The sequence below is a fragment of the Chanos chanos genome, chromosome 2 (genome assembly GCF_902362185.1).
Source record: "Chanos chanos chromosome 2, fChaCha1.1, whole genome shotgun sequence".
NCBI lineage: Eukaryota > Metazoa > Chordata > Actinopteri > Gonorynchiformes > Chanidae > Chanos > Chanos chanos.
Window position 1 is genome coordinate 17,087,432 of NC_044496.1, and position 25,918 is coordinate 17,113,349.

Genomic DNA, 25,918 nt, shown 5'->3' on the forward strand with positions numbered 1-25,918 from the left:
GTAACGCTTTAAACAGTAATGTGATGGTGAAGTGACAAAGTAGATACAGGAAAATTAGTATTTTGTACATCACAGGTAAATGAAAAGAAAATGAAGGACACTTAAGGTCCCAGTGGATTATTTAAAAAAAAAAAACGCAGCATTGCTCTGCAAGAGACTAAATCAGAATACCTCAAATAATTCTGAGTCTTACCTGATTGGAAATTTTGATCATTCAAAGTGCAGCATAATTGAGAAGTAGTAGAGGGTCCTGTTGCCGTTGAAACTGGAGACGTAGTAGTAGGTTCAGCTGTGACAGATGTGACTACTTCTGTGCTTGAAGCTGGTACCGTGGTCGTCCCAGTCACGGTGCTAGGTTTAGTGCTGGTTACAACTGGGCCAGAGCTGCTTGGTGCTGTCCCTGTGCTCGCTGATAGCTGGGATGTTGTGCTTTCCCGCTCTACAACCGTGGTGGCGGATGTGGTTGCCTGAGCAGTGGTGGCTATCTTGTGTGGCTTGCTTGACGTGGCCACTCCGGCTGTCGTGCTGCCTGACTGTGCCTCGGTAACTGTTTCAGTCGTGGTCGGCCCTGCAGTGGTCTGGGTGACAACGAAGGGGGTAGAAGTTGATTCAACTGGCAACGTTCCCGTTGCGAATGGAGACGTGGTGCTCTGCTCAACGGGTCCAGTGGTGGAGGAAGTTGTTGGCACAGTTGTGGAAACAGTCGTACGCTCTTTATAGGGTTTAGTTCCGGGTGAAGTGCCTGGGGTTGGTGTTTCACTTGTGACAGATGTGACTACTTCTGTGCTTGAAGCTGGTACCGTGGTCGTCCCAGTCACGGTGCTAGGTTTAGTGCTGGTTACAACTGGGCCAGAGCTGCTTGGTGCTGTCCCTGTGCTCGCTGATGGCTGGGATGTTGTGCTTTCCCGCTCTACAACCGTGGTGGCGGATGTGGTTGCCTGAGCAGTGGTGGCTATCTTGTGTGGCTTGCTTGACGTGGCCACTCCGGCTGTCGTGCTGCCTGACTGTGCCTCGGTAACTGTTTCAGTCGTGGTCGGCCCTGCAGTGGTCTGGGTGACAACGAAGGGGGTAGAAGTTGATTCAACTGGCAACGTTCCCGTTGCGAATGGAGACGTGGTGCTCTGCTCAACGGGTCCAGTGGTGGAGGAAGTTGTTGGCACAGTTGTGGAAACAGTCGTACGCTCTTTATAGGGTTTAGTTCCGGGTGAAGTGCCTGGGGTTGGTGTTTCACTTGTGACAGATGTGACTACTTCTGTGCTTGAAGCTGGTACCGTGGTCGTCCCAGTCACGGTGCTAGGTTTAGTGCTGGTTACAACTGGGCCAGAGCTGCTTGGTGCTGTCCCTGTGCTCGCTGATGGCTGGGATGTTGTGCTTTCCCGCTCTACAACCGTGGTGGCGGATGTGGTTGCCTGAGCAGTGGTGGCTATCTTGTGTGGCTTGCTTGACGTGGCCACTCCGGCTGTCGTGCTGCCTGACTGTGCCTCGGTAACTGTTTCAGTCGTGGTCGGCCCTGCAGTGGTCTGGGTGACAACGAAGGGGGTAGAAGTTGATTCAACTGGCAACGTTCCCGTTGCGAATGGAGACGTGGTGCTCTGCTCAACGGGTCCAGTGGTGGAGGAAGTTGTTGGCACAGTTGTGGAAACAGTCGTACGCTCTTTATAGGGTTTAGTTCCGGGTGAAGTGCCTGGGGTTGGTGTTTCACTTGTGACAGATGTGACTACTTCTGTGCTTGAAGCTGGTACCGTGGTCGTCCCAGTCACGGTGCTAGGTTTAGTGCTGGTTACAACTGGGCCAGAGCTGCTTGGTGCTGTCCCTGTGCTCGCTGATAGCTGGGATGTTGTGCTTTCCCGCTCTACAACCGTGGTGGCGGATGTGGTTGCCTGAGCAGTGGTGGCTATCTTGTGTGGCTTGCTTGACGTGGCCACTCCGGCTGTCGTGCTGCCTGACTGTGCCTCGGTAACTGTTTCAGTCGTGGTCGGCCCTGCAGTGGTCTGGGTGACAACGAAGGGGGTAGAAGTTGATTCAACTGGCAACGTTCCCGTTGCGAATGGAGACGTGGTGCTCTGCTCAACGGGTCCAGTGGTGGAGGAAGTTGTTGGCACAGTTGTGGAAACAGTCGTACGCTCTTTATAGGGTTTAGTTCCGGGTGAAGTGCCTGGGGTTGGTGTTTCACTTGTGACAGATGTGACTACTTCTGTGCTTGAAGCTGGTACCGTGGTCGTCCCAGTCACGGTGCTAGGTTTAGTGCTGGTTACAACTGGGCCAGAGCTGCTTGGTGCTGTCCCTGTGCTCGCTGATGGCTGGGATGTTGTGCTTTCCCGCTCTACAACCGTGGTGGCGGATGTGGTTGCCTGAGCAGTGGTGGCTATCTTGTGTGGCTTGCTTGACGTGGCCACTCCGGCTGTCGTGCTGCCTGACTGTGCCTCGGTAACTGTTTCAGTCGTGGTCGGCCCTGCAGTGGTCTGGGTGACAACGAAGGGGGTAGAAGTTGATTCAACTGGCAACGTTCCCGTTGCGAATGGAGACGTGGTGCTCTGCTCAACGGGTCCAGTGGTGGAGGAAGTTGTTGGCACAGTTGTGGAAACAGTCGTACGCTCTTTATAGGGTTTAGTTCCGGGTGAAGTGCCTGGGGTTGGTGTTTCACTTGTGACAGATGTGACTACTTCTGTGCTTGAAGCTGGTACCGTGGCCGTCCCAGTCACGGTGCTAGGTTTAGTGCTGGTTACAACTGGGCCAGAGCTGCTTGGTGCTGTCCCTGTGCTCGCTGATAGCTGGGATGTTGTGCTTTCCCGCTCTACAACCGTGGTGGCGGATGTGGTTGCCTGAGCAGTGGTGGCTATCTTGTGTGGCTTGCTTGACGTGGCCACTCCGGCTGTCGTGCTGCCTGACTGTGCCTCGGTAACTGTTTCAGTCGTGGTCGGCCCTGCAGTGGTCTGGGTGACAACGAAGGGGGTAGAAGTTGATTCAACTGGCAACGTTCCCGTTGCGAATGGAGACGTGGTGCTCTGCTCAACGGGTCCAGTGGTGGAGGAAGTTGTTGGCACAGTTGTGGAAACAGTCGTACGCTCTTTATAGGGTTTAGTTCCGGGTGAAGTGCCTGGGGTTGGTGTTTCACTTGTGACAGATGTGACTACTTCTGTGCTTGAAGCTGGTACCGTGGTCGTCCCAGTCACGGTGCTAGGTTTAGTGCTGGTTACAACTGGGCCAGAGCTGCTTGGTGCTGTCCCTGTGCTCGCTGATAGCTGGGATGTTGTGCTTTCCCGCTCTACAACCGTGGTGGCGGATGTGGTTGCCTGAGCAGTGGTGGCTATCTTGTGTGGCTTGCTTGACGTGGCCACTCCGGCTGTCGTGCTGCCTGACTGTGCCTCGGTAACTGTTTCAGTCGTGGTCGGCCCTGCAGTGGTCTGGGTGACAACGAAGGGGGTAGAAGTTGATTCAACTGGCAACGTTCCCGTTGCGAATGGAGACGTGGTGCTCTGCTCAACGGGTCCAGTGGTGGAGGAAGTTGTTGGCACAGTTGTGGAAACAGTCGTACGCTCTTTATAGGGTTTAGTTCCGGGTGAAGTGCCTGGGGTTGGTGTTTCACTTGTGACAGATGTGACTACTTCTGTGCTTGAAGCTGGTACCGTGGTCGTCCCAGTCACGGTGCTAGGTTTAGTGCTGGTTACAACTGGGCCAGAGCTGCTTGGTGCTGTCCCTGTGCTCGCTGATAGCTGGGATGTTGTGCTTTCCCGCTCTACAACCGTGGTGGCGGATGTGGTTGCCTGAGCAGTGGTGGCTATCTTGTGTGGCTTGCTTGACGTGGCCACTCCGGCTGTCGTGCTGCCTGACTGTGCCTCGGTAACTGTTTCAGTCGTGGTCGGCCCTGCAGTGGTCTGGGTGACAACGAAGGGGGTAGAAGTTGATTCAACTGGCAACGTTCCCGTTGCGAATGGAGACGTGGTGCTCTGCTCAACGGGTCCAGTGGTGGAGGAAGTTGTTGGCACAGTTGTGGAAACAGTCGTACGCTCTTTATAGGGTTTAGTTCCGGGTGAAGTGCCTGGGGTTGGTGTTTCACTTGTGACAGATGTGACTACTTCTGTGCTTGAAGCTGGTACCGTGGTCGTCCCAGTCACGGTGCTAGGTTTAGTGCTGGTTACAACTGGGCCAGAGCTGCTTGGTGCTGTCCCTGTGCTCGCTGATGGCTGGGATGTTGTGCTTTCCCGCTCTACAACCGTGGTGGCGGATGTGGTTGCCTGAGCAGTGGTGGCTATCTTGTGTGGCTTGCTTGACGTGGCCACTCCGGCTGTCGTGCTGCCTGACTGTGCCTCGGTAACTGTTTCAGTCGTGGTCGGCCCTGCAGTGGTCTGGGTGACAACGAAGGGGGTAGAAGTTGATTCAACTGGCAACGTTCCCGTTGCGAATGGAGACGTGGTGCTCTGCTCAACGGGTCCAGTGGTGGAGGAAGTTGTTGGCACAGTTGTGGAAACAGTCGTACGCTCTTTATAGGGTTTAGTTCCGGGTGAAGTGCCTGGGGTTGGTGTTTCACTTGTGACAGATGTGACTACTTCTGTGCTTGAAGCTGGTACCGTGGCCGTCCCAGTCACGGTGCTAGGTTTAGTGCTGGTTACAACTGGGCCAGAGCTGCTTGGTGCTGTCCCTGTGCTCGCTGATAGCTGGGATGTTGTGCTTTCCCGCTCTACAACCGTGGTGGCGGATGTGGTTGCCTGAGCAGTGGTGGCTATCTTGTGTGGCTTGCTTGACGTGGCCACTCCGGCTGTCGTGCTGCCTGACTGTGCCTCGGTAACTGTTTCAGTCGTGGTCGGCCCTGCAGTGGTCTGGGTGACAACGAAGGGGGTAGAAGTTGATTCAACTGGCAACGTTCCCGTTGCGAATGGAGACGTGGTGCTCTGCTCAACGGGTCCAGTGGTGGAGGAAGTTGTTGGCACAGTTGTGGAAACAGTCGTACGCTCTTTATAGGGTTTAGTTCCGGGTGAAGTGCCTGGGGTTGGTGTTTCACTTGTGACAGATGTGACTACTTCTGTGCTTGAAGCTGGTACCGTGGTCGTCCCAGTCACGGTGCTAGGTTTAGTGCTGGTTACAACTGGGCCAGAGCTGCTTGGTGCTGTCCCTGTGCTCGCTGATAGCTGGGATGTTGTGCTTTCCCGCTCTACAACCGTGGTGGCGGATGTGGTTGCCTGAGCAGTGGTGGCTATCTTGTGTGGCTTGCTTGACGTGGCCACTCCGGCTGTCGTGCTGCCTGACTGTGCCTCGGTAACTGTTTCAGTCGTGGTCGGCCCTGCAGTGGTCTGGGTGACAACGAAGGGGGTAGAAGTTGATTCAACTGGCAACGTTCCCGTTGCGAATGGAGACGTGGTGCTCTGCTCAACGGGTCCAGTGGTGGAGGAAGTTGTTGGCACAGTTGTGGAAACAGTCGTACGCTCTTTATAGGGTTTAGTTCCGGGTGAAGTGCCTGGGGTTGGTGTTTCACTTGTGACAGATGTGACTACTTCTGTGCTTGAAGCTGGTACCGTGGTCGTCCCAGTCACGGTGCTAGGTTTAGTGCTGGTTACAACTGGGCCAGAGCTGCTTGGTGCTGTCCCTGTGCTCGCTGATAGCTGGGATGTTGTGCTTTCCCGCTCTACAACCGTGGTGGCGGATGTGGTTGCCTGAGCAGTGGTGGCTATCTTGTGTGGCTTGCTTGACGTGGCCACTCCGGCTGTCGTGCTGCCTGACTGTGCCTCGGTAACTGTTTCAGTCGTGGTCGGCCCTGCAGTGGTCTGGGTGACAACGAAGGGGGTAGAAGTTGATTCAACTGGCAACGTTCCCGTTGCGAATGGAGACGTGGTGCTCTGCTCAACGGGTCCAGTGGTGGAGGAAGTTGTTGGCACAGTTGTGGAAACAGTCGTACGCTCTTTATAGGGTTTAGTTCCGGGTGAAGTGCCTGGGGTTGGTGTTTCACTTGTGACAGATGTGACTACTTCTGTGCTTGAAGCTGGTACCGTGGTCGTCCCAGTCACGGTGCTAGGTTTAGTGCTGGTTACAACTGGGCCAGAGCTGCTTGGTGCTGTCCCTGTGCTCGCTGATGGCTGGGATGTTGTGCTTTCCCGCTCTACAACCGTGGTGGCGGATGTGGTTGCCTGAGCAGTGGTGGCTATCTTGTGTGGCTTGCTTGACGTGGCCACTCCGGCTGTCGTGCTGCCTGACTGTGCCTCGGTAACTGTTTCAGTCGTGGTCGGCCCTGCAGTGGTCTGGGTGACAACGAAGGGGGTAGAAGTTGATTCAACTGGCAACGTTCCCGTTGCGAATGGAGACGTGGTGCTCTGCTCAACGGGTCCAGTGGTGGAGGAAGTTGTTGGCACAGTTGTGGAAACAGTCGTACGCTCTTTATAGGGTTTAGTTCCGGGTGAAGTGCCTGGGGTTGGTGTTTCACTTGTGACAGATGTGACTACTTCTGTGCTTGAAGCTGGTACCGTGGTCGTCCCAGTCACGGTGCTAGGTTTAGTGCTGGTTACAACTGGGCCAGAGCTGCTTGGTGCTGTCCCTGTGCTCGCTGATAGCTGGGATGTTGTGCTTTCCCGCTCTACAACCGTGGTGGCGGATGTGGTTGCCTGAGCAGTGGTGGCTATCTTGTGTGGCTTGCTTGACGTGGCCACTCCGGCTGTCGTGCTGCCTGACTGTGCCTCGGTAACTGTTTCAGTCGTGGTCGGCCCTGCAGTGGTCTGGGTGACAACGAAGGGGGTAGAAGTTGATTCAACTGGCAACGTTCCCGTTGCGAATGGAGACGTGGTGCTCTGCTCAACGGGTCCAGTGGTGGAGGAAGTTGTTGGCACAGTTGTGGAAACAGTCGTACGCTCTTTATAGGGTTTAGTTCCGGGTGAAGTGCCTGGGGTTGGTGTTTCACTTGTGACAGATGTGACTACTTCTGTGCTTGAAGCTGGTACCGTGGTCGTCCCAGTCACGGTGCTAGGTTTAGTGCTGGTTACAACTGGGCCAGAGCTGCTTGGTGCTGTCCCTGTGCTCGCTGATGGCTGGGATGTTGTGCTTTCCCGCTCTACAACCGTGGTGGCGGATGTGGTTGCCTGAGCAGTGGTGGCTATCTTGTGTGGCTTGCTTGACGTGGCCACTCCGGCTGTCGTGCTGCCTGACTGTGCCTCGGTAACTGTTTCAGTCGTGGTCGGCCCTGCAGTGGTCTGGGTGACAACGAAGGGGGTAGAAGTTGATTCAACTGGCAACGTTCCCGTTGCGAATGGAGACGTGGTGCTCTGCTCAACGGGTCCAGTGGTGGAGGAAGTTGTTGGCACAGTTGTGGAAACAGTCGTACGCTCTTTATAGGGTTTAGTTCCGGGTGAAGTGCCTGGGGTTGGTGTTTCACTTGTGACAGATGTGACTACTTCTGTGCTTGAAGCTGGTACCGTGGTCGTCCCAGTCACGGTGCTAGGTTTAGTGCTGGTTACAACTGGGCCAGAGCTGCTTGGTGCTGTCCCTGTGCTCGCTGATGGCTGGGATGTTGTGCTTTCCCGCTCTACAACCGTGGTGGCGGATGTGGTTGCCTGAGCAGTGGTGGCTATCTTGTGTGGCTTGCTTGACGTGGCCACTCCGGCTGTCGTGCTGCCTGACTGTGCCTCGGTAACTGTTTCAGTCGTGGTCGGCCCTGCAGTGGTCTGGGTGACAACGAAGGGGGTAGAAGTTGATTCAACTGGCAACGTTCCCGTTGCGAATGGAGACGTGGTGCTCTGCTCAACGGGTCCAGTGGTGGAGGAAGTTGTTGGCACAGTTGTGGAAACAGTCGTACGCTCTTTATAGGGTTTAGTTCCGGGTGAAGTGCCTGGGGTTGGTGTTTCACTTGTGACAGATGTGACTACTTCTGTGCTTGAAGCTGGTACCGTGGTCGTCCCAGTCACGGTGCTAGGTTTAGTGCTGGTTACAACTGGGCCAGAGCTGCTTGGTGCTGTCCCTGTGCTCGCTGATAGCTGGGATGTTGTGCTTTCCCGCTCTACAACCGTGGTGGCGGATGTGGTTGCCTGAGCAGTGGTGGCTATCTTGTGTGGCTTGCTTGACGTGGCCACTCCGGCTGTCGTGCTGCCTGACTGTGCCTCGGTAACTGTTTCAGTCGTGGTCGGCCCTGCAGTGGTCTGGGTGACAACGAAGGGGGTAGAAGTTGATTCAACTGGCAACGTTCCCGTTGCGAATGGAGACGTGGTGCTCTGCTCAACGGGTCCAGTGGTGGAGGAAGTTGTTGGCACAGTTGTGGAAACAGTCGTACGCTCTTTATAGGGTTTAGTTCCGGGTGAAGTGCCTGGGGTTGGTGTTTCACTTGTGACAGATGTGACTACTTCTGTGCTTGAAGCTGGTACCGTGGTCATCCCAGTCACGGTGCTAGGTTTAGTGCTGGTTACAACTGGGCCAGAGCTGCTTGGTGCTGTCCCTGTGCTCGCTGATGGCTGGGATGTTGTGCTTTCCCGCTCTACAACCGTGGTGGCGGATGTGGTTGCCTGAGCAGTGGTGGCTATCTTGTGTGGCTTGCTTGACGTGGCCACTCCGGCTGTCGTGCTGCCTGACTGTGCCTCGGTAACTGTTTCAGTCGTGGTCGGCCCTGCAGTGGTCTGGGTGACAACGAAGGGGGTAGAAGTTGATTCAACTGGCAACGTTCCCGTTGCGAATGGAGACGTGGTGCTCTGCTCAACGGGTCCAGTGGTGGAGGAAGTTGTTGGCACAGTTGTGGAAACAGTCGTACGCTCTTTATAGGGTTTAGTTCCGGGTGAAGTGCCTGGGGTTGGTGTTTCACTTGTGACAGATGTGACTACTTCTGTGCTTGAAGCTGGTACCGTGGTCGTCCCAGTCACGGTGCTAGGTTTAGTGCTGGTTACAACTGGGCCAGAGCTGCTTGGTGCTGTCCCTGTGCTCGCTGATAGCTGGGATGTTGTGCTTTCCCGCTCTACAACCGTGGTGGCGGATGTGGTTGCCTGAGCAGTGGTGGCTATCTTGTGTGGCTTGCTTGACGTGGCCACTCCGGCTGTCGTGCTGCCTGACTGTGCCTCGGTAACTGTTTCAGTCGTGGTCGGCCCTGCAGTGGTCTGGGTGACAACGAAGGGGGTAGAAGTTGATTCAACTGGCAACGTTCCCGTTGCGAATGGAGACGTGGTGCTCTGCTCAACGGGTCCAGTGGTGGAGGAAGTTGTTGGCACAGTTGTGGAAACAGTCGTACGCTCTTTATAGGGTTTAGTTCCGGGTGAAGTGCCTGGGGTTGGTGTTTCACTTGTGACAGATGTGACTACTTCTGTGCTTGAAGCTGGTACCGTGGTCGTCCCAGTCACGGTGCTAGGTTTAGTGCTGGTTACAACTGGGCCAGAGCTGCTTGGTGCTGTCCCTGTGCTCGCTGATAGCTGGGATGTTGTGCTTTCCCGCTCTACAACCGTGGTGGCGGATGTGGTTGCCTGAGCAGTGGTGGCTATCTTGTGTGGCTTGCTTGACGTGGCCACTCCGGCTGTCGTGCTGCCTGACTGTGCCTCGGTAACTGTTTCAGTTGTGGTCGGCCCTGCAGTGGTCTGGGTGACAACGAAGGGGGTAGAAGTTGTTTGTTCGTGTGTTGTTACAGGTACTGTTGCTGTGACGGTAGCTAGAGTTTGTGTGATAGGTGCAATAGATGTTGTTCCTGCTGTTATTGCAGTACTTCTTTTTTCTGTTGTTTTAATGATCGTTGATGCTTCACTTTTCTGAGAGGTGAACAATTTAGACTCTGTAGTAGCTGTTGATTCTGACATGTACTTTGTAGTTGTCACAACTCCTTGAGACTTGACAGCAGGTGTTGTTGTTTCACCAGTTATTATAGGGCCAAATGTAGTAACCTCTTCCTTTGTGGTTCTGCTTCCAGTCGACAGTGTTGTTGGTTCAGTAGCAATTTTAGTTGTCATTGTCTTTGTCATAATAGTGGACTCTTTAGGTGTTGTTACAAATGGCCCTGTTGTAACAGTTCCTTGAGCCTCTGTTGTCTGTTCAGTTATAGTAGTGGAAGAGGTTGTTGGCACACTTGTTGAAGTACTCCTCTCTTTATAAGGCTTAGAGCTTGTTGAGGTGCCTTCAGTTGATGAAATCTGTGTTGACACTTTCATTGACATGGTTGTCTCCCCCTCAGTGGCTGTTGTTGTGGACTCTGTGAATAAAACTAAGCTATTAATGTAATTTCTATGTCATATTTATTCAAGTGTCAATCTGAAGTCATCACATATATCGTTTAATTGCATGAGGTCACAAAACTATTTCCTCTATGTTTCAATGCAAAGGAGAGAAAAACATATAATTTCCTGTTTTCCATCTAGTCCTAGTAAAATGTATATATTATGGTGAATCCAAACTATTATACATATTTATGAAATGAAAGAAAGGTAGGGAAGCTTTCAAAAAAAGAACTCCCATCGCTAAGACATTTTATAATGTTACCTAGTGTGCTGAAGACAAACACAGTTGTTGGTGTTGGAGTTGTTGTGAAACTTGAAGCTGTTGTGGTAAAGGCTGATGTTGGTACAGCTGTAGTTTCACAAGGTGTCATTTCCCTCTCAATAGTTCCATTCACTCCACACACAGCTTTGATGCAGCTGCCAAAACCATCTGTTGTATGGTAAATGATGTCTCCGAAGGTATATTTCACATTTTGGTATATGCAATAGCATGCTGTGTGGAAAAGAACATTAAATCAGAATACATATCATTGGTAAACTTGTAGAACAGTTTTAAATCAGGTATTATAAATAAACAAAGATCCTCACCATTGAGATCATAGCTGCAGCTCGCCCCAAATGATGTACAATAACTTAAATGGGAAACAAACAAACAAAAAAACAGATAAACAAACAATTATTCTGTAATAATTTAAAGATACTGGATATACTTTAGACTTTTGATATTAAGTATTGTTACATCACAGTCCAGTCCTTTGAGAAAACATTTTATCTGCCTTTTAATGCTCTTATAGTATATGTAATGTTTTGCTATTCCCCCATCCTAAGATTTTTTTTTTTTTAAATTTTTTAGCAGACTGTAACATTTTTGCAAAAGTCATTAACAAGCCTCAGGTTTAAGTTTCAAGTTTAACATAGTCTGATTACGTTTCAGTTGCATTCATGCTTCATGATGATGATGATGATGGTGATGATTATTACCTAGTTTCTAGAATAATGGGCAAAATAATGTAAATGGAACCATTCTCATCACTGTAATATTGCTAGAATATGACAAGGTTTTTGACCCACTAAGTAAATGCCTGATTTTTGCTTCTACCTATGTATGGTTTGAGCCTATAACATCAGCTTATTCATATCCCTGTGCAGCTCTGGGTGTTGTATATAGTAAAACAAGCACCTTTTTGGCCAAAACATTAATTGACCAAAACATGCAGTACTGTTCTGATCCTTTTACTACATTTCTATCATTTTTATGTTTCATAAATATATAGGTGTTGAATGAAAGTATGAGCACAATAAGAACATACCATGTCTGACAATTCTCTGTGCTAGGAACATTCTCCCCATAGTCGTAGCGTTGCAATCCAACATAGCAGCCACACTGCTCTTGTGTCACGCATTTCATTGTGTCTTCATCAAAGAAGGGCTGGTCAGCAGGGCATTTAGGGTAGCAGCCTGAAAAGGTAACAGTCAGACTACATCACTCTTTTGAACTGACTTCAGTTCATAATCTCACTTAGAAACCATGAGTAAGGGTGTGCTACAGGCCCAACCATTAGAAAACCAAAAGTAGACTGCCCCTTGTGGAGACCCATTCATTTTGATAAACTTTCAGTAATCAAGAAAATTTCTTTGATAATTCCATATAGATTTTTGGCTTTCTGTGCTTAGTCTATACTCGATTATACTCATTTTTGAAAGTGACTCAACTATATATGACAGCACTATTGAAACATTTGATTCATAAGTAATCAACACAGACAAAAATGATCTTGTAAATTCGCAACTGTCTTCCTGAAGTATTCATCTAGCCTCTAATTATAATACCACGAACATCTATTAGACAGGGTGACATACAATTTTGGATGTCTTAACACCATGTTTTTCTAGCTTGTATGTCAATGCCTTGTGTCTGATGTATGTTTGCTGACCATAGGATCACCATAGATTGTTCTAAATATCTACCTTCCAGTGGTGGTATCTGAGTGGAACAAATCCCAGAGGGATTCCTGCAAGTCTGCATACAGGGTGCTCCACAGGGTTTGTAGTGCCACTCACACTCTCCAGGTGGGTTGTAGTAATCACAGAAAAGTGCTGTAGGAAAACAAAACAACTCAGAACTTTGTATTACTGTTGCTAATGTGATGACTGGCTAACTATCAAGTTTTTCTTTAACCAAATACAGGACAGCAGATAGCAGATTTAAATAATTAAGAAATGTATAGAACTGTTCAGTAGTAAATAATGACAAGCTAGTCAGCACTCTCATGAAAATCATTATTAATCTTCAATTCTATTCATATCGGAAGACTTACGACAGATTGTTGGACTTCTCCAGGCAACACAGGCTCCAGCCTCATTACAAGCCTCTGCATAGGCTGCTACAGCAGTGCAGAAACATTCACAGTCTCCACCACTATCACAAGCACATGCATCTCTCACACAAGCATCGTAGTAGTAAGAGGGATCCACCTTAAAAGAAAAATCATTTACACTAGAAGTGTAATATCACATATACATATAAAACGCTTCACTAAGAATTGTTGTACTGTGGTTATTTTGTAGGGCTAACATACCTATTTCCCAAATTCCAAATTAACTGTGCAGTTTACTCTACCTTAGAGTGACATGAAGAAAAGACTTTGCTCTTGATGATACTGCATTGTCTCTGAGCCCATGACTCCCTGTATGGATTATGAGTGCAAGGATCCTGTATCTGAACTGCCTCTGGACAGCTGGGAGAAACTTTCCAACTGTTTCCAAAACTCAGGGCATCAACTACAACCTCTTGGCTTCGGGTGGTGAAGTCATTATTTGCATTTCCATCATAGTTCCCACACAAACCGCAAACACGTCCCTATAAGAAAGAGGGACGCTTCTGTTAAAACTGCTGTCCACTGTTGATTCAAGAGAACCAGATACAGGATGTCAAAGATTCTTGGAGCACCCAGATTTACTTACGTTATACATTGGACTGAGCTTGATGAACATGCTTGTCCTCTTATCCCATGTGATGATTAGACCATTATTCACCTCAATCACCAAGTATTTTCCTACAGTCCTGATATGGTATGGTATTTTTCCTGTTGTACCCCTCTTAACAACTTGATAACTTGCATCCGTGAGTATAAGTTCATTGCTCTGAAAATGCATGACATTTAATTAGCCGTTTGTATGTTAGCCTTCTCAAATGATTTCTCAACAGGTTAACTCCTTACCCCTAGGAAGATCTTGATTGCCTTAGAGCAAGTGACACCAGTGGTTCCACAAGGGATGTTCTCAGTGATGATTCTGAAGGTTCCGTTTGTGTTGCTATTGCCGCAGAAGTCCTGCATAGAGCAGAGTTAGGTAAATAGGACATTAATTACTCTTTTTACAGTAAATGTCATGTTACACAAGGCCAATTACAATTAAACTGATACCTGAACAAGAGTGTATTCACAGCTGCCACTGAAGACAAATCTTTTTTCATCAAAGGTGATATAATGCCCATCTCCATAAATGCCACAGGTTCCATGACACTGGTTAGTGGTGCATTGCCATTTTCTGTCCTTGCAGGTGCTTTATTAAAAAGATATTTTAATTTTTACCTTTGTCAAAAATCATGATAGAGAAAGGAAATGCCACAGATCACTGTTCAAATAAGCTGTGCATACCAGGTGTTACAGTCCACTTTTATGCTCTCGCCAGGCTTGTAGCTGACTCCATTGTGAAAACAAGGACAAAGGTCCACTTCAATGCAGCCACCATTCCCATCAGACACTAGTCCAGCAGGACATACACAACCTGACACACACTCTGTGCTGATCTAAAATAGAGAAAAAGATCGATGTACTGTGATTTATAACTGACTAGGAAAATTCTTCATCAGTAATGGTAGAACATCTTAGAGTGACTTGTTTAATGTATTACTCAGGTAATGAGATGAAGTTGTCTTTGGTTTATACACTGTATTGTTTCTGTGAAATGAGACAACTCACACAAGCCATGTCTAGTGTGTGGCAGCTCTTCAGACATTCGGACCCCTTGGATCCTGGAGCAGCACTGGAGCAATTGAAGAAAACCATAGGTGCAGAGCAGTCTGGGATAAGAAATTAAGAGTCAGAGACACTGCAAAAATGTAACAATAAATTTGGTGTATACTAAATCTTTTATTGTTTGTTAAATCAAGCTTTTGTGACTGAATTACACCCTTTCATAGGGCAAAATCTGTCAACATTCTTGTCTTTGCCAGCAGTAAATTTCCAACTGCTTTAGCAATCAGGCTGAGTCAACTTTGGTGAGAAAACCTTAATAAACTTTATAAACAATCAGAATATATCAAAGGCTTTGACCTACCTTGAACTTTTGGTGTACCAATGCAGTTCAGTGCACCTTGCATACAAGTGCTGAAAATTGATCGGTTGAAACAATGTTATAGTGCTTCTCATTTTATCATTGCTTATAGTTTTAAATTCCAGTATCCTATAAAAATTAAAACCAGATTTCTTTAATCCTGTATGTAGGCTGTTATTCAGTGTTAATGTTCTGTGAGCACTGTAAAATACCGACAGGTAATGTGTTTTAACAGTGTGTGTTAGCAGTCCCTACCATGTAGCTCCATCCTTGCTGAGAACATCACCCGCTGGAACCACAATGGTACCATCGTAACAGGGGCACCTAGATGGTGCCACACACTGGCCATTCTCATTCATATATGTCCCTTCAGCACATCCACAACCATCTACAGGCACAAAGTCAATAGCGCAGGTGTAGTCTGGCTGGCTGAGAGATCGGCAGGTACGGCCACAGCTAGTCATGTTGTAAGAATATACCTGCGTCAAGGGGCAATTCAGGGTGTAATTCTCTGTGGAAAGTTGGAGATTGTCAGTATGATTTTGTAGATCACTCAGAGTGGCAATACATACTCAGGGTGATATATATACATACATATAAGAGAAATGTAACATCTCCACTTAAAAGAAAATACACTCACTGCAGGCAACATCTCTCCAACCATTGAGGATGATCCCCTTAGCAGCACAAGCATGTACATAGGACGAGAGGGCAGCGCACATGCATTCCTCACTTCTCTCACAATTACAGGTATCATATATACAGTTCTGTGGATAAAACAATTCAGAGTTATGCAATGAATAGAAATTGGCAGTTTGTTGGCAAGACACAAAAAAGGTTATCCATCTGGTATAAATTCTGGTTCCACTTACTGCTTTGTAGATATCAGGGCTAATTTCAGGATGGCAGGAGGAAAATACTCCTGTAGGATCTGAGAGCATAGAACACCAGTGCTGGGCATACCTCTCTATGAGAAAGGAAAAAAAAAATTATTTGCACTACCTGGTCATTATAAAATGATAAGACTTCCACATTTGTTACTTGAGATGTTATCCAACTGTGATTAGGAATATCTGAGGGCAGCAGGGAAAAGTCAATGAGAGACACTTTCATGAGAATTCATTTATTTGTAGAAGTATTTGAAGGATGTGCTTTCAAAATTGAAGTTAAGGACTTAATCCCAGAAATCCCACAACAAAACAAACACAAATTCATACCGTTTTCAATACTCATACTGCAGGGGTTCTCAAAATTTCTCTTAACATCAGGACAATTTGCTCGAGTCTTCCAAGTGTTGGCAAAGTCCACAGCTGTGCCTTCTCTGAGTCCCCCAATGGTTGTAAAATCATCTGACTGAATATTGTTGAAATTCCCACAAAGACCTGTGAAATGATTGAAAAGCGGGAAATAAAAGACATAAAAGCTGACAAGAGGCCTAAACTGATTAAACATAACTGAGGTACAAAAATTTTGCTTGCATGGTTGTCATATTGCATCCTTGACAAAATGTTAAAACACATTGTACATTTATACATCCACTTATTGAGACAAATGATTACATCATATACACTGCAATGTAATTATGATGTTGTTATCTAATAATCTCTCACTCAATGAGATAAACAGTGGGTCATGTTAAGCATAATAATTAGTATATTTGCATACCACAGGTTTGTCCTTGGAATTGGTTGGCGGTTGTGATGAAAACCTGCATGATAGGTACAAGCTGTATTTCCAGACGAAGCCCAGTCTTACGGGTTTGGATGACAATGAAGAAAGAAGAGGGCTTGAAAATGCTCACTTCCGCTGAAATACATTAATAAACAAATAAATGATTGAACAGAAGATGAGTTTAAATAATTTTAAAGCCTAAATTATAATACTTCATTGATCCACGTTATTGCATTCGTCTTGGTAAAGTAATCTGTAGAAACTGCTATGTCCATTATCATCTGAATAACTGAGAAAAATATTTGGCATAGCTGTCTATTTTTAAGATAAACAGAACAAGTTACCAGTAAAAAGTGGCAGCTGGGAATATATTCTGTTGATGTCAACATTTCCACTTGAGTCCACTCTGATCACCTGTGTTGTTCAAGTGAAAGTGTAGAATTAAATGGACTGTTCTAAGATAATCAGATGACCCAGTACAATAACCCTTAAAAAGAAGTAAATTAAGATGAAGAATTGAAAAATAGCATGTCAGTATGATATGCTGTCAAATGAAGGTCAGCACCTTTTTCGGGAAAATTCTATGTTGCCCATGCACAATGATTTAACTAACTATATGGACTTTTTATCTGCACTCTACACACAAAACAACAGGAAACAGTGACATACAGTAGATTCTCCTGATAGAGCCACTGTAACTGCCTTCAGACAGGTCTCAGTATCAGTCAGCCCACATCTCATTAGGTCTCCCAGAACTGTGAAATCAGTCCCTGCACAATGCTATGAAAGAAATGGTAATGTAGGTTAAAACATTATATTACTCATAAAATAATCTACAAAATAGCCTACAGTTCACATTGCATGACAGAATAAATCAATTATGACTATCTTACTTAAATCCAGTATAAATGTGCAATAAGTATTTTTTGCCATTTCAGTTCTGACTGTTTATACCCTGTGTGAGTTGTTTAATAACCAGGCTAAGCCTGATGAAGGACATTTGCTAAATTAATAAAGCTAAATAATCTAAATTAATAAACTGAATTGATAAACTGAATAGGTCACTGCCACAACATGCTATACAAATACATTTACAAACACAAAGTGACAATATGAAAAGCGTCTCTAGCTACCAGCATAATTCTGAAAGTTCGAGCTGTTGACAGCTGACAGCAATAGTGTAATACTCACTTTTGAGAGGGCATAAGTGCAGTCTCCAAGAAATGTATATGCCTTTCCATCATAAGTTGTAATGTGGGACCCCCCTTCCACAGAACACATTCCTGGGCAGTCCTTATCCTGGCAATCCCACTGACCCCCAGTACAGGTGCTAAATGAAAAGTACAAGTGATTTAAAACTTTGCCAATACGCCAAATAGCCTTAGACTTATTTCTATGGTTTCAACATGTTTGTGTTTCTCAAATTGATGTGAATAAGTTCACAACAAAAGCTATTATGAATGCCTGAGCTCCAGTCAAAAAAAGTTTTCAGTCAAATTTTTAACAAATATTCTGAAGGATTCAGATGACTCATGGATCTGCCGGGCACTACGTTGGATTTCTCTGTACTGGTGATACTTTATGAAGTGTTTACCATTCTTTGCAGTGACGGCTGTAACTTTCTCCAGGGCTGTAAATTTTTCCTCCATGAATACAGGAGCATTCACTTTGTGGTATACAACCTGTTTTGTTTACATCATCCCAAACAGTACCTATGAATATAAAACAGTAAAATGTAATTATTTCACCTCAGTTTGCTGCATTTCAAAATTGTATGTATAATGACTGATAGAGTTCTGTGTTAATTATGAGGGTTGTATTCACAAAAGAGCTTAATCCAAAAGTCATCATTCAGAATCAATAAACTATGACCTTTAATGTGGGCAAAACTTTGAACTGTCTTTGTAGATTTGCCCCTTTCTTTGAGACAAATCTATTTGTCTAAATATCACTGAACACAAAGGATGCAACACATACAGAATAGATGATTAAAAAAGTTTCTTAATGCAGCGGTGGTCTTGCATCAAGTGCAGCATTCATTTGCCTAAAGTGCAATTAACATAATAAAGTGTAGTAAGTGTTAGTAAACATTACCTAGGGGACAGAAGCATCCATCAATACAATGGTCCACACACACACTTCCACTGTCAGCGTTTGAGCAGGTGTCCACACAGGGGGTTCCACATTCCTGGTGTACCATGCCGTCAGGGCACAAATAGTCTGACACAAATAAGAATCAAAGGCTTAAATAGTCATAGGGAGATTTTTTTCTTTTCTGTAATTTGTACAACCTCTTCCAAGATGTTATATTTGCATGGATCACAGGAAAAGTTCATAAGACAGAAATGAATATAGCAATGAATATAAAAAATATAGTTTAATAAGTAATTAAGACACTGTGAATAATGATACAGTTGCAAACTTCAGATAATCTGAATACACTTACTACAGAAATTTTCCGACCTCCACTGCTGAGGTTTGCCCCCTGCATGTACACACTGACGGGAGTACTCTGAGAGAGTATTGCACAGGCAGAAAGAGTCAGAGGTGGTATTACAGTGACACAAGTCCTCCATACATGTCTTTACAAATGAATCAACGGACACCACATCCCAACAACCACTGAAAACAGGGAGTGAGAAGAGATCCTGGCAAAATTTCTGTGGAAGGAGAGGAGACAAAATCAAATCTTAGTCCCTGGAATTCATTCTCATAGATAGGTGATGCACAACACAGGAAAAGTAATTTTGCAAGGAATGTTTTTTGTGAAAAGTTAGTACCTTGTCCCCACAATTCTCCTCAGCCACCAGAATTTGTTCTTCACAGTTTTCTAAAGGGCCATCCATTTTCCAGAGGTTTCCATAGAAATATGGTGAGAGTTCTATCCCTGCAAAACAAAGAGTGTCACACATTGCTTGTCTACAGTGTGCTTCCAATGTATATTTTTCTCAACATATTTCAACCAAGGTATATCTTTCTGGCACATGGGTATATTTTAATTTTTGCCTAACAGCACATTAAAAAAATTGAACCGCCGTGTATGTAAAATGTGCTCCTCTCCTTTTTCAGAGATTTGATGAAGATTTCTGCATAAAACAGGGAAAATTCTCAGAGCACAGTTAATACATTTACCATTTTTGATGAATTCATTGTAGGTCTTAACTCCATTGAAGTCACCACACAGCCCACATGTTTGGTTTCTAAATTTGTCGCTCAGTTCAACCTGTGAGTCAAGTGGCAGATCCATAATAGGACTATTACATAATAAAATAAATAGAAACAGAAACTATTTGTAAAAATGAAATATTTAGGTGATCAGTCTAATCAGACAAATATGTCAGATTTCATTAGTAACAGTATATTCCAGTAAGCAAACTCCTCTGTCAAATAGTGGCGATGTGTTATTCAATTTAAAACCTTATCTTGCATAGGGTTGCTCATCTGTTTCTGTGTTCAATATTCTTTTATGAGAAAACAAATAGTTTCCAAATAGTTCCAAATGTCATTTTATGAAAAACAAAGTTTCCTTTTTTCCCAAAACAAAAATGATTATGAATAAAAGTTTTTATATATTATATGAAATTCTTTTTATTGTATGCAAGCGATGACACGTGTGTGTTGATGGTCTTTTGTGTTTTTAAAAAGTGTTTCATCTGTATACATTACACTAAGTGATAAAACAAATAAAAGTATTTTACCATAAGAGCATCGTCTTTATTCCACATAGCAGTCAGTCCCAGTTTAGCATGGAGGGTAATATAGGAGAACGTCTTCTCAATATAAATTCCTGATCTACTAAATGGTGGTGTCACGCTGAAAAGAGAAACATTTCATTAAGAAAGGTCCTCTTTCTGTGTGTGAGACAGACTCTTTCTGAAGACATGTTTTTTGTAAGACACATTAACATAACATGTTAACATAATGTAATATTTTCTCTTCATAAACTGCTTGTGCAAATAAATTATTCAGGATCTATATTGTCCTGAACATTCAAGAGTCATATAAGAGCCTAGGTAACACATTAATTATCTGTCTGTTCTTTGGTATCTTTAATGACTCAGTGCATTACTGAATTTGTGGCCCAAAAAACATACATACATTTCTTCGTTGACTATGATGGAGGACTTTGTGATCTCCACCACTGTCCCCTCCAGCTTCATTGTGATCTTACTGATGGTAGGCTGCTCATTGACCACCTCACGCCTCATCTGGATATTGAAATCCTCATAACTGCTCCCACACTGTGAGGCCAGGATGTGGTTGCAGGTAGACGGCAGCTGAAAGGCGTCCCCATCAAAGGTCTTGAAGTGGTAGTTACCCCATGTGCTGCAGACCTTATCATTATGTGCCGAACGTATACCTAACAACAAAAAATATGCAATCATATTGTTTGAAATGTTACTTTTATACGGTTTAGGGCTTGGGGTTCACGTTCATAAATTCCTACCTGAGATCAGTTGCACTGTTGTCATTTGTGGGATGATACTGACAGTTGCTGGGTTTGCTGAAATGAACATGGCAGAAGAATTACGTGGCATGATTAAACACCTTTTTTTAAAGCTCTTCGGAGTTATGTCTAGAATTAAGTTAAATTTCACTCTTAACAAACAACATGCTATTGAAAATCTATTACATAAGGCATGACACGGAACAACAGTGTATTATACCACTGTAATACCATATCAGTAAGAACCATATCAAACAGCAAAACTCACTGGTTTGTGGTGCAGCCAGTTCAATAGAAAGTGTCATCCATATCAGGATTCCAGCTGTTATTCCCTTTACTGTTCCCATGTTGGCTGCGTGTGGAGAGACAAGTGCTCCACAGGTTGTATGAGACAGTCACATATGTCCTCTCAGAATTTTATATCAACCACTTTCCTCAAGGGTGGGACATGGGGCAGTAGGCGGTTCATGAAGGCGGAGCCACATTTCCACTTGATGAATTTCTTCTTGTATTATTCTAGATCACAGTATCATTCCTGGGAACTTTTGTAACATAGTACAATTTCAACATAAACAGAACAGAATCATCTTTTCATGTCTGATGAAGTAAAATAATTAATATAATTGTGATCTACTGCTTTAAAGTATTGAAATGTTCAAAGAGGGGTGTCTGATTAAAAAGCAAATGGTGAGGGACTTTATAATGACTATAAACTAACAATAAAGTGATAGCTTTGGTAACAGTCATTTAGACACATTTTTAAAAACCCGTAAGTGGCAACCATAACATTTTTAACTATATGATACATAATTTTTATGGTACTGAATTTTGTGAGCACTCTGAACTAAGTGTAAGCGTAACGTAAGTATAACTTAAACAGTCAAATTTGTTTGACTGTTGTATTTACTCACTTTTTCTCTCCTGTGTTTTTTTCTTTCCTATGTATGTTATGCAAGATTTCCTAATTGTGATCTTCTTGATATATTAAAGTATTAATCTTTCATAGTATAATCAAAAGTGGAGGTACAAAGTGTGAAGTGTAAGATACTCTGTGTGTGTGTGTGTGTGTGTGTGTGTGTGTTTGTGTATTATAATTAATAACCATTTACTCAATATTGGTGCACCTTTTCAGTACTTCAGCTATGAATATACTCTAACTAGACAACAATGCTTGGGGTAAGACTCTTGTGGTTGTTCAAATTATGTATAAATATCAGTGCCCATCCAGGTATTTGATTATAAGTACTAGCTACATAATACATAAATCTATGCCAATGACTCAACATCTTGAACACACATAAGCTAACTTAAATAGTTTCACTGTTCCTCTGAATAAGGTGCTGCTCCATATTTCCTCATATTTTACTCTGTACCAGAAGGGTGAGTCAAAAACAGTTCCAGGATATGCATCCTGATAGACAGAAATGAGCGGACTGCATGAATCCCTAACATATGTGCCTAAGATTGAGGATAATAACTCCTAATCAGTGTTTTTCCCCAAGGATATGAGCAGTAAGATATCTATGTCACACAAAGTTCAAACATTTTAATAAAGACCTCTGTTAGTGCAGCAGTACTAAAATGAAAAGTTTTAGCTTGGTGACCACACAAGAGACAACAGCTGTCTAATTTTTCTCTCTAAACGAAACAGTGTACACTGATACTTGGGTTTTGAATTAGATCCAGTATAAGCAGGTTAAAATCTGCTGCAATCACAATGACTAAAAAGGGGTCTATTGTCTATCCAGCATTAGGAGTGTTGTGATCTCTGTATATCCTTTTCTATAGTGTCTTAGCTCTGGGCTTCGAAGTGTCACTCACAGTTTAGCCTTACAACTTTATAGTTCAGAAGTGCTTTCCTTAAATTGACAGATTTAATCCTAGAATTGAACCTCAAGCTCTCTTCAATGTTACACTTGTTGTCTGTGACTGGGCACTCTAAGATAGAAGTTCGCAGCATCATTTTGGAGAGCAGCATCGTTTTGTTTCTGCCAATGCACTGTGCACTGTTCTGTAATGTGCTGTGAGTCAGTCTCTTGTAGTGTCGGGTGTAAAACTGGGCAAGTCATGCTCTCTTTGAAGCATGTAGTCCCTCAAAATGTAGTAGCTGGACTCATGTGCATCACACATTAAAACAAAGAGATAAAAATGAATAGGTTTGATTTCAAGTATGTATTTACAATTTCATCAACTGTAATACAATTTCCTTTGATGATATATTCACAAAAACTAAACTAACAATGCTTTGATAGACCTGTATTAGCTTTAGATATTCCATTCATGTCATATCATCAAAGGCTCTACCTTTATTTTTCTAATAAAGACACTTATAGGCAGAGATGGCAAAAGTAAAAGTAGAAGTACTCTTGCTAAAAGTACTCTACATAGAGTTAAATTGACAACCGTTTTTTGTAAAGTGTACGTGAGTGACTATTTTAATCTTACTTAAATATTTTTCAGGAGGGATATTTTAATTCTATCTAGAGTAATTTTTTATAGCAAAAATACTTCTATTTTTACTTTTGCCATCTCTGTTAATGGTTAAATCCAAAACGGCCTGTTTCATCTGACCATGATTAAAAAGAATCCTATTTTTCAGACTTTGTTCATCATACTCTGGCTACTTTAGAAGAGTACTGAGTCACTTAGCTGAAGAAAAAGGGTATGTTCAGATCATGCTCTGATTTTTTTGTTGTTTCACTTAACTGTAATTGCAAAATTGTCAATGGGAAAAAAATGATGCTATCAGTTTGATGTTATAAAGCAGGGTATTCACTCTATTTAGCAAGATATATAAAATACTTAAAAAACATGATTGACAAATTCAGTTGCCCTCTCTTTTAGGTGGTAGGGTAGACAACAGATTGAATGTTTTCGATGTGTTTTTCACTATTAATAATTAAATGGGAATGTGAGGGAAAACATTCCTTAGAGGACATAACTGCTTTCCTATAAATTAGAAGTGTTTGCAATGCTACTATCTAGTGTTTCTTAGGCAATGTCCAATTTTGATTTAAGACTCAGCCAGTCCTTTGTAAGTAGTTGATGTTTCACTCCCCACACTCATTATAACATCATGGCAAGAGGTTTTGTGCCTTGACTGTGAAAATTCACTGTTGATGTCAGAAGCTCCGGCTTGGGGATTTGGCCATCTCCCGTCATACTTTATTCTAGGTGGGCCTGCTTATGTGAGGGCCTATTATCTGCTAATCTCTTGGTAAATATGTGGAGCTCAAAAGCTCTTGTGGAACAAATTGAGTACAGGATGCAAAATGAATTATTCTCATAATACTGTAACTCAAGACACACAAGGTGGTGATTTATATGATGCTATGACGTATTATGTGCTGAAGGTAAGTAGACTTCAGGAAAGCTTTCTATGTAAAGGTTAGTTTGGTAATTCAGTGCCATAATTATTTGAATATTTATGTACAAAGGAATGGCACACAAATGGGGCATTATCACATATCTATTAATATGTAAAGCTCAATATGGAACATGAAGTCTATTGAGTAAAAACTACCACACTTACTATAGTCATGGACGTAAGCTTATCAAGTAATCCTTAGGTGGCAAACTTTTCAACAAGTTCCGTATTTGCTCTCCCATCAGTCAAGATCTGAGACTACAGAGAAAACCCAAATTAAGTAACTGAACTCAAATAAACTGCAAAGGCTTTGAAAAGAAAAGTTATAATAAAGTCCCTTTTCAGTGTATTATGTGCATTCCTGGGCTTTTGATGTATACATACACAAACAAGGTTACGTCTGGAAACAGTGTGACTCTGTGACTTTCATGATATTGAAAAATCTCTGACTGAATACTGTAGCATGAATTAAAGCAACTTGCTGTTCTAGCTTACATAAATTCTAGCACATGAAAAGGGTGGCACTTCTCACTTACAACTCACCTTCTGGCACCTAGCCATCAGTATCAGCAGAGATTCTGTGGCCTTTCCAAACACTCCCCCTTTAACCTGCATGGTATAAATATTCAACCACAGAAAGGTAGTTCTATATCTTACGGGAGTTCTGAGGTGACATGCACATTTCAGATTAACTTCTGCACTTACTACACCACTACGTGATTTTTCTCCACATGAAGTTGTCTGATCCTTCGGCAATCTCTGAAACGACTGAAATGAAATGTTCTTTGACGTGATGAGGACAAACGTTCTGTGATCTCAAGATGCATGGGACCTGCAAGGACCTCACTGCCTGGTGCTCCCTCACTGTCCATCCTGTGTCTTGATTCCAGAGATGGAGTAGACCCCTTCAGCTTCTTCTGGCCACAAACATTAAAAATCATGATCTATTAAAGGGAAGAGTGTAAATATATGTATAACATCCCTTTCCTTCAGAATATTTGTATGTGTAATTTAATCAAGCTCCTCGGCAGATAAAACAAACGCACTAGATAATAAAAACTGTTGTGTTTAGGCACTTATTTCACATCAGAAACCTCATTTCCCACATCATGTCATTAGTAGCATTTCATGCACTTTCACTTGTTAGATTGCCTCAATTTCTTTTAAAAATTCTTATTAATTTTCATTTATTTAGTTTATTGTGTGTGATACTATGTATGCATGCTTGTTTCTGCTGAGTCAAAATCAAGCCCCACTACTTCAAAGATTTCACAAATTGAAGTGAATTTTAAGAACCACAAATGTCTTGTAAGTCTCTTAGTTCTCGTGGAAATAATTAACCATGGATATGTGCTCTGAATTATAACAACAGTATTAACAACTTAACAGATTTATTTTAAATTTGTCAACAACGCTTCATCAATATTTCCTATACAATTGCAGAGATCCACAACACAGTCATGTAACACAGTACACAATTCTCATTCTATCAAATATGTTAAAAATTACACAGACATTCTTACATTTAGTACATTATTAGAGATGGTTAATATTTCCTTATGTTGTTTCTGTTAAATATCTTTCAGTTTACTTTATATGTATCACTGCAAATATATGTCTTAGTTTAATAATTGTGTTCTTTTAGTGTACTGCTTACTATATCACATTTTGTACCATGAGTGATTAACGGTTCTAGCTGGTATATAAACTTTCCTCAAGTTTACCCCATGCTTCATACGGTCTAACTTAAGTCAGCAGACATCTGATGATTATCAGCACAGTGCAATACGTCCGCATAAAAATGATGGCTGTGTTGTACTCATTGCAGCTCAGTTCATCCAGTTTGTTGAATACTTGCAGCTTTTCGCCACAATGGTTGCATGTTTGGCATATCTTGCTGATGTACATCAGCAAGACATGCCAAACATGCAACCATTG

The 25,918-nt window shown here is 43.6% G+C and overlaps 1 protein-coding gene across 1 annotated transcript in view; it reads right to left on the bottom strand.

The window, feature by feature from the left end:
* Positions 1–25,918, bottom strand: part of LOC115804605 (mucin-2) — a 44,832-nt gene that overhangs the window by 8,144 nt on the left and 10,770 nt on the right. Inside the window, exons 3-30 of the mRNA XM_030765116.1 lie at positions 24,786–24,897; positions 20,265–20,526; positions 19,865–19,979; positions 19,299–19,389; positions 18,947–19,053; positions 18,613–18,826; positions 18,261–18,386; positions 17,761–17,878; positions 17,358–17,496; positions 16,836–16,946; positions 16,511–16,580; positions 16,161–16,301; positions 15,713–15,877; positions 15,368–15,462; positions 15,136–15,262; positions 14,751–15,006; positions 14,508–14,548; positions 14,141–14,253; positions 13,817–13,968; positions 13,583–13,721; positions 13,379–13,489; positions 13,122–13,301; positions 12,778–13,017; positions 12,476–12,632; positions 12,126–12,254; positions 11,478–11,615; positions 10,505–10,650; positions 317–9,527 (exon numbers count right to left, since the gene is read on the bottom strand). Of these exons, the coding sequence (XP_030620976.1) occupies positions 317–9,527; positions 10,505–10,650; positions 11,478–11,615; positions 12,126–12,254; positions 12,476–12,632; positions 12,778–13,017; positions 13,122–13,301; positions 13,379–13,489; positions 13,583–13,721; positions 13,817–13,968; positions 14,141–14,253; positions 14,508–14,548; positions 14,751–15,006; positions 15,136–15,262; positions 15,368–15,462; positions 15,713–15,877; positions 16,161–16,301; positions 16,511–16,580; positions 16,836–16,946; positions 17,358–17,496; positions 17,761–17,878; positions 18,261–18,386; positions 18,613–18,826; positions 18,947–19,053; positions 19,299–19,389; positions 19,865–19,979; positions 20,265–20,526; positions 24,786–24,897 (13,006 nt within the window). The remainder of the gene's footprint in view (positions 1–316; positions 9,528–10,504; positions 10,651–11,477; positions 11,616–12,125; positions 12,255–12,475; positions 12,633–12,777; positions 13,018–13,121; positions 13,302–13,378; positions 13,490–13,582; positions 13,722–13,816; positions 13,969–14,140; positions 14,254–14,507; positions 14,549–14,750; positions 15,007–15,135; positions 15,263–15,367; positions 15,463–15,712; positions 15,878–16,160; positions 16,302–16,510; positions 16,581–16,835; positions 16,947–17,357; positions 17,497–17,760; positions 17,879–18,260; positions 18,387–18,612; positions 18,827–18,946; positions 19,054–19,298; positions 19,390–19,864; positions 19,980–20,264; positions 20,527–24,785; positions 24,898–25,918) is intronic.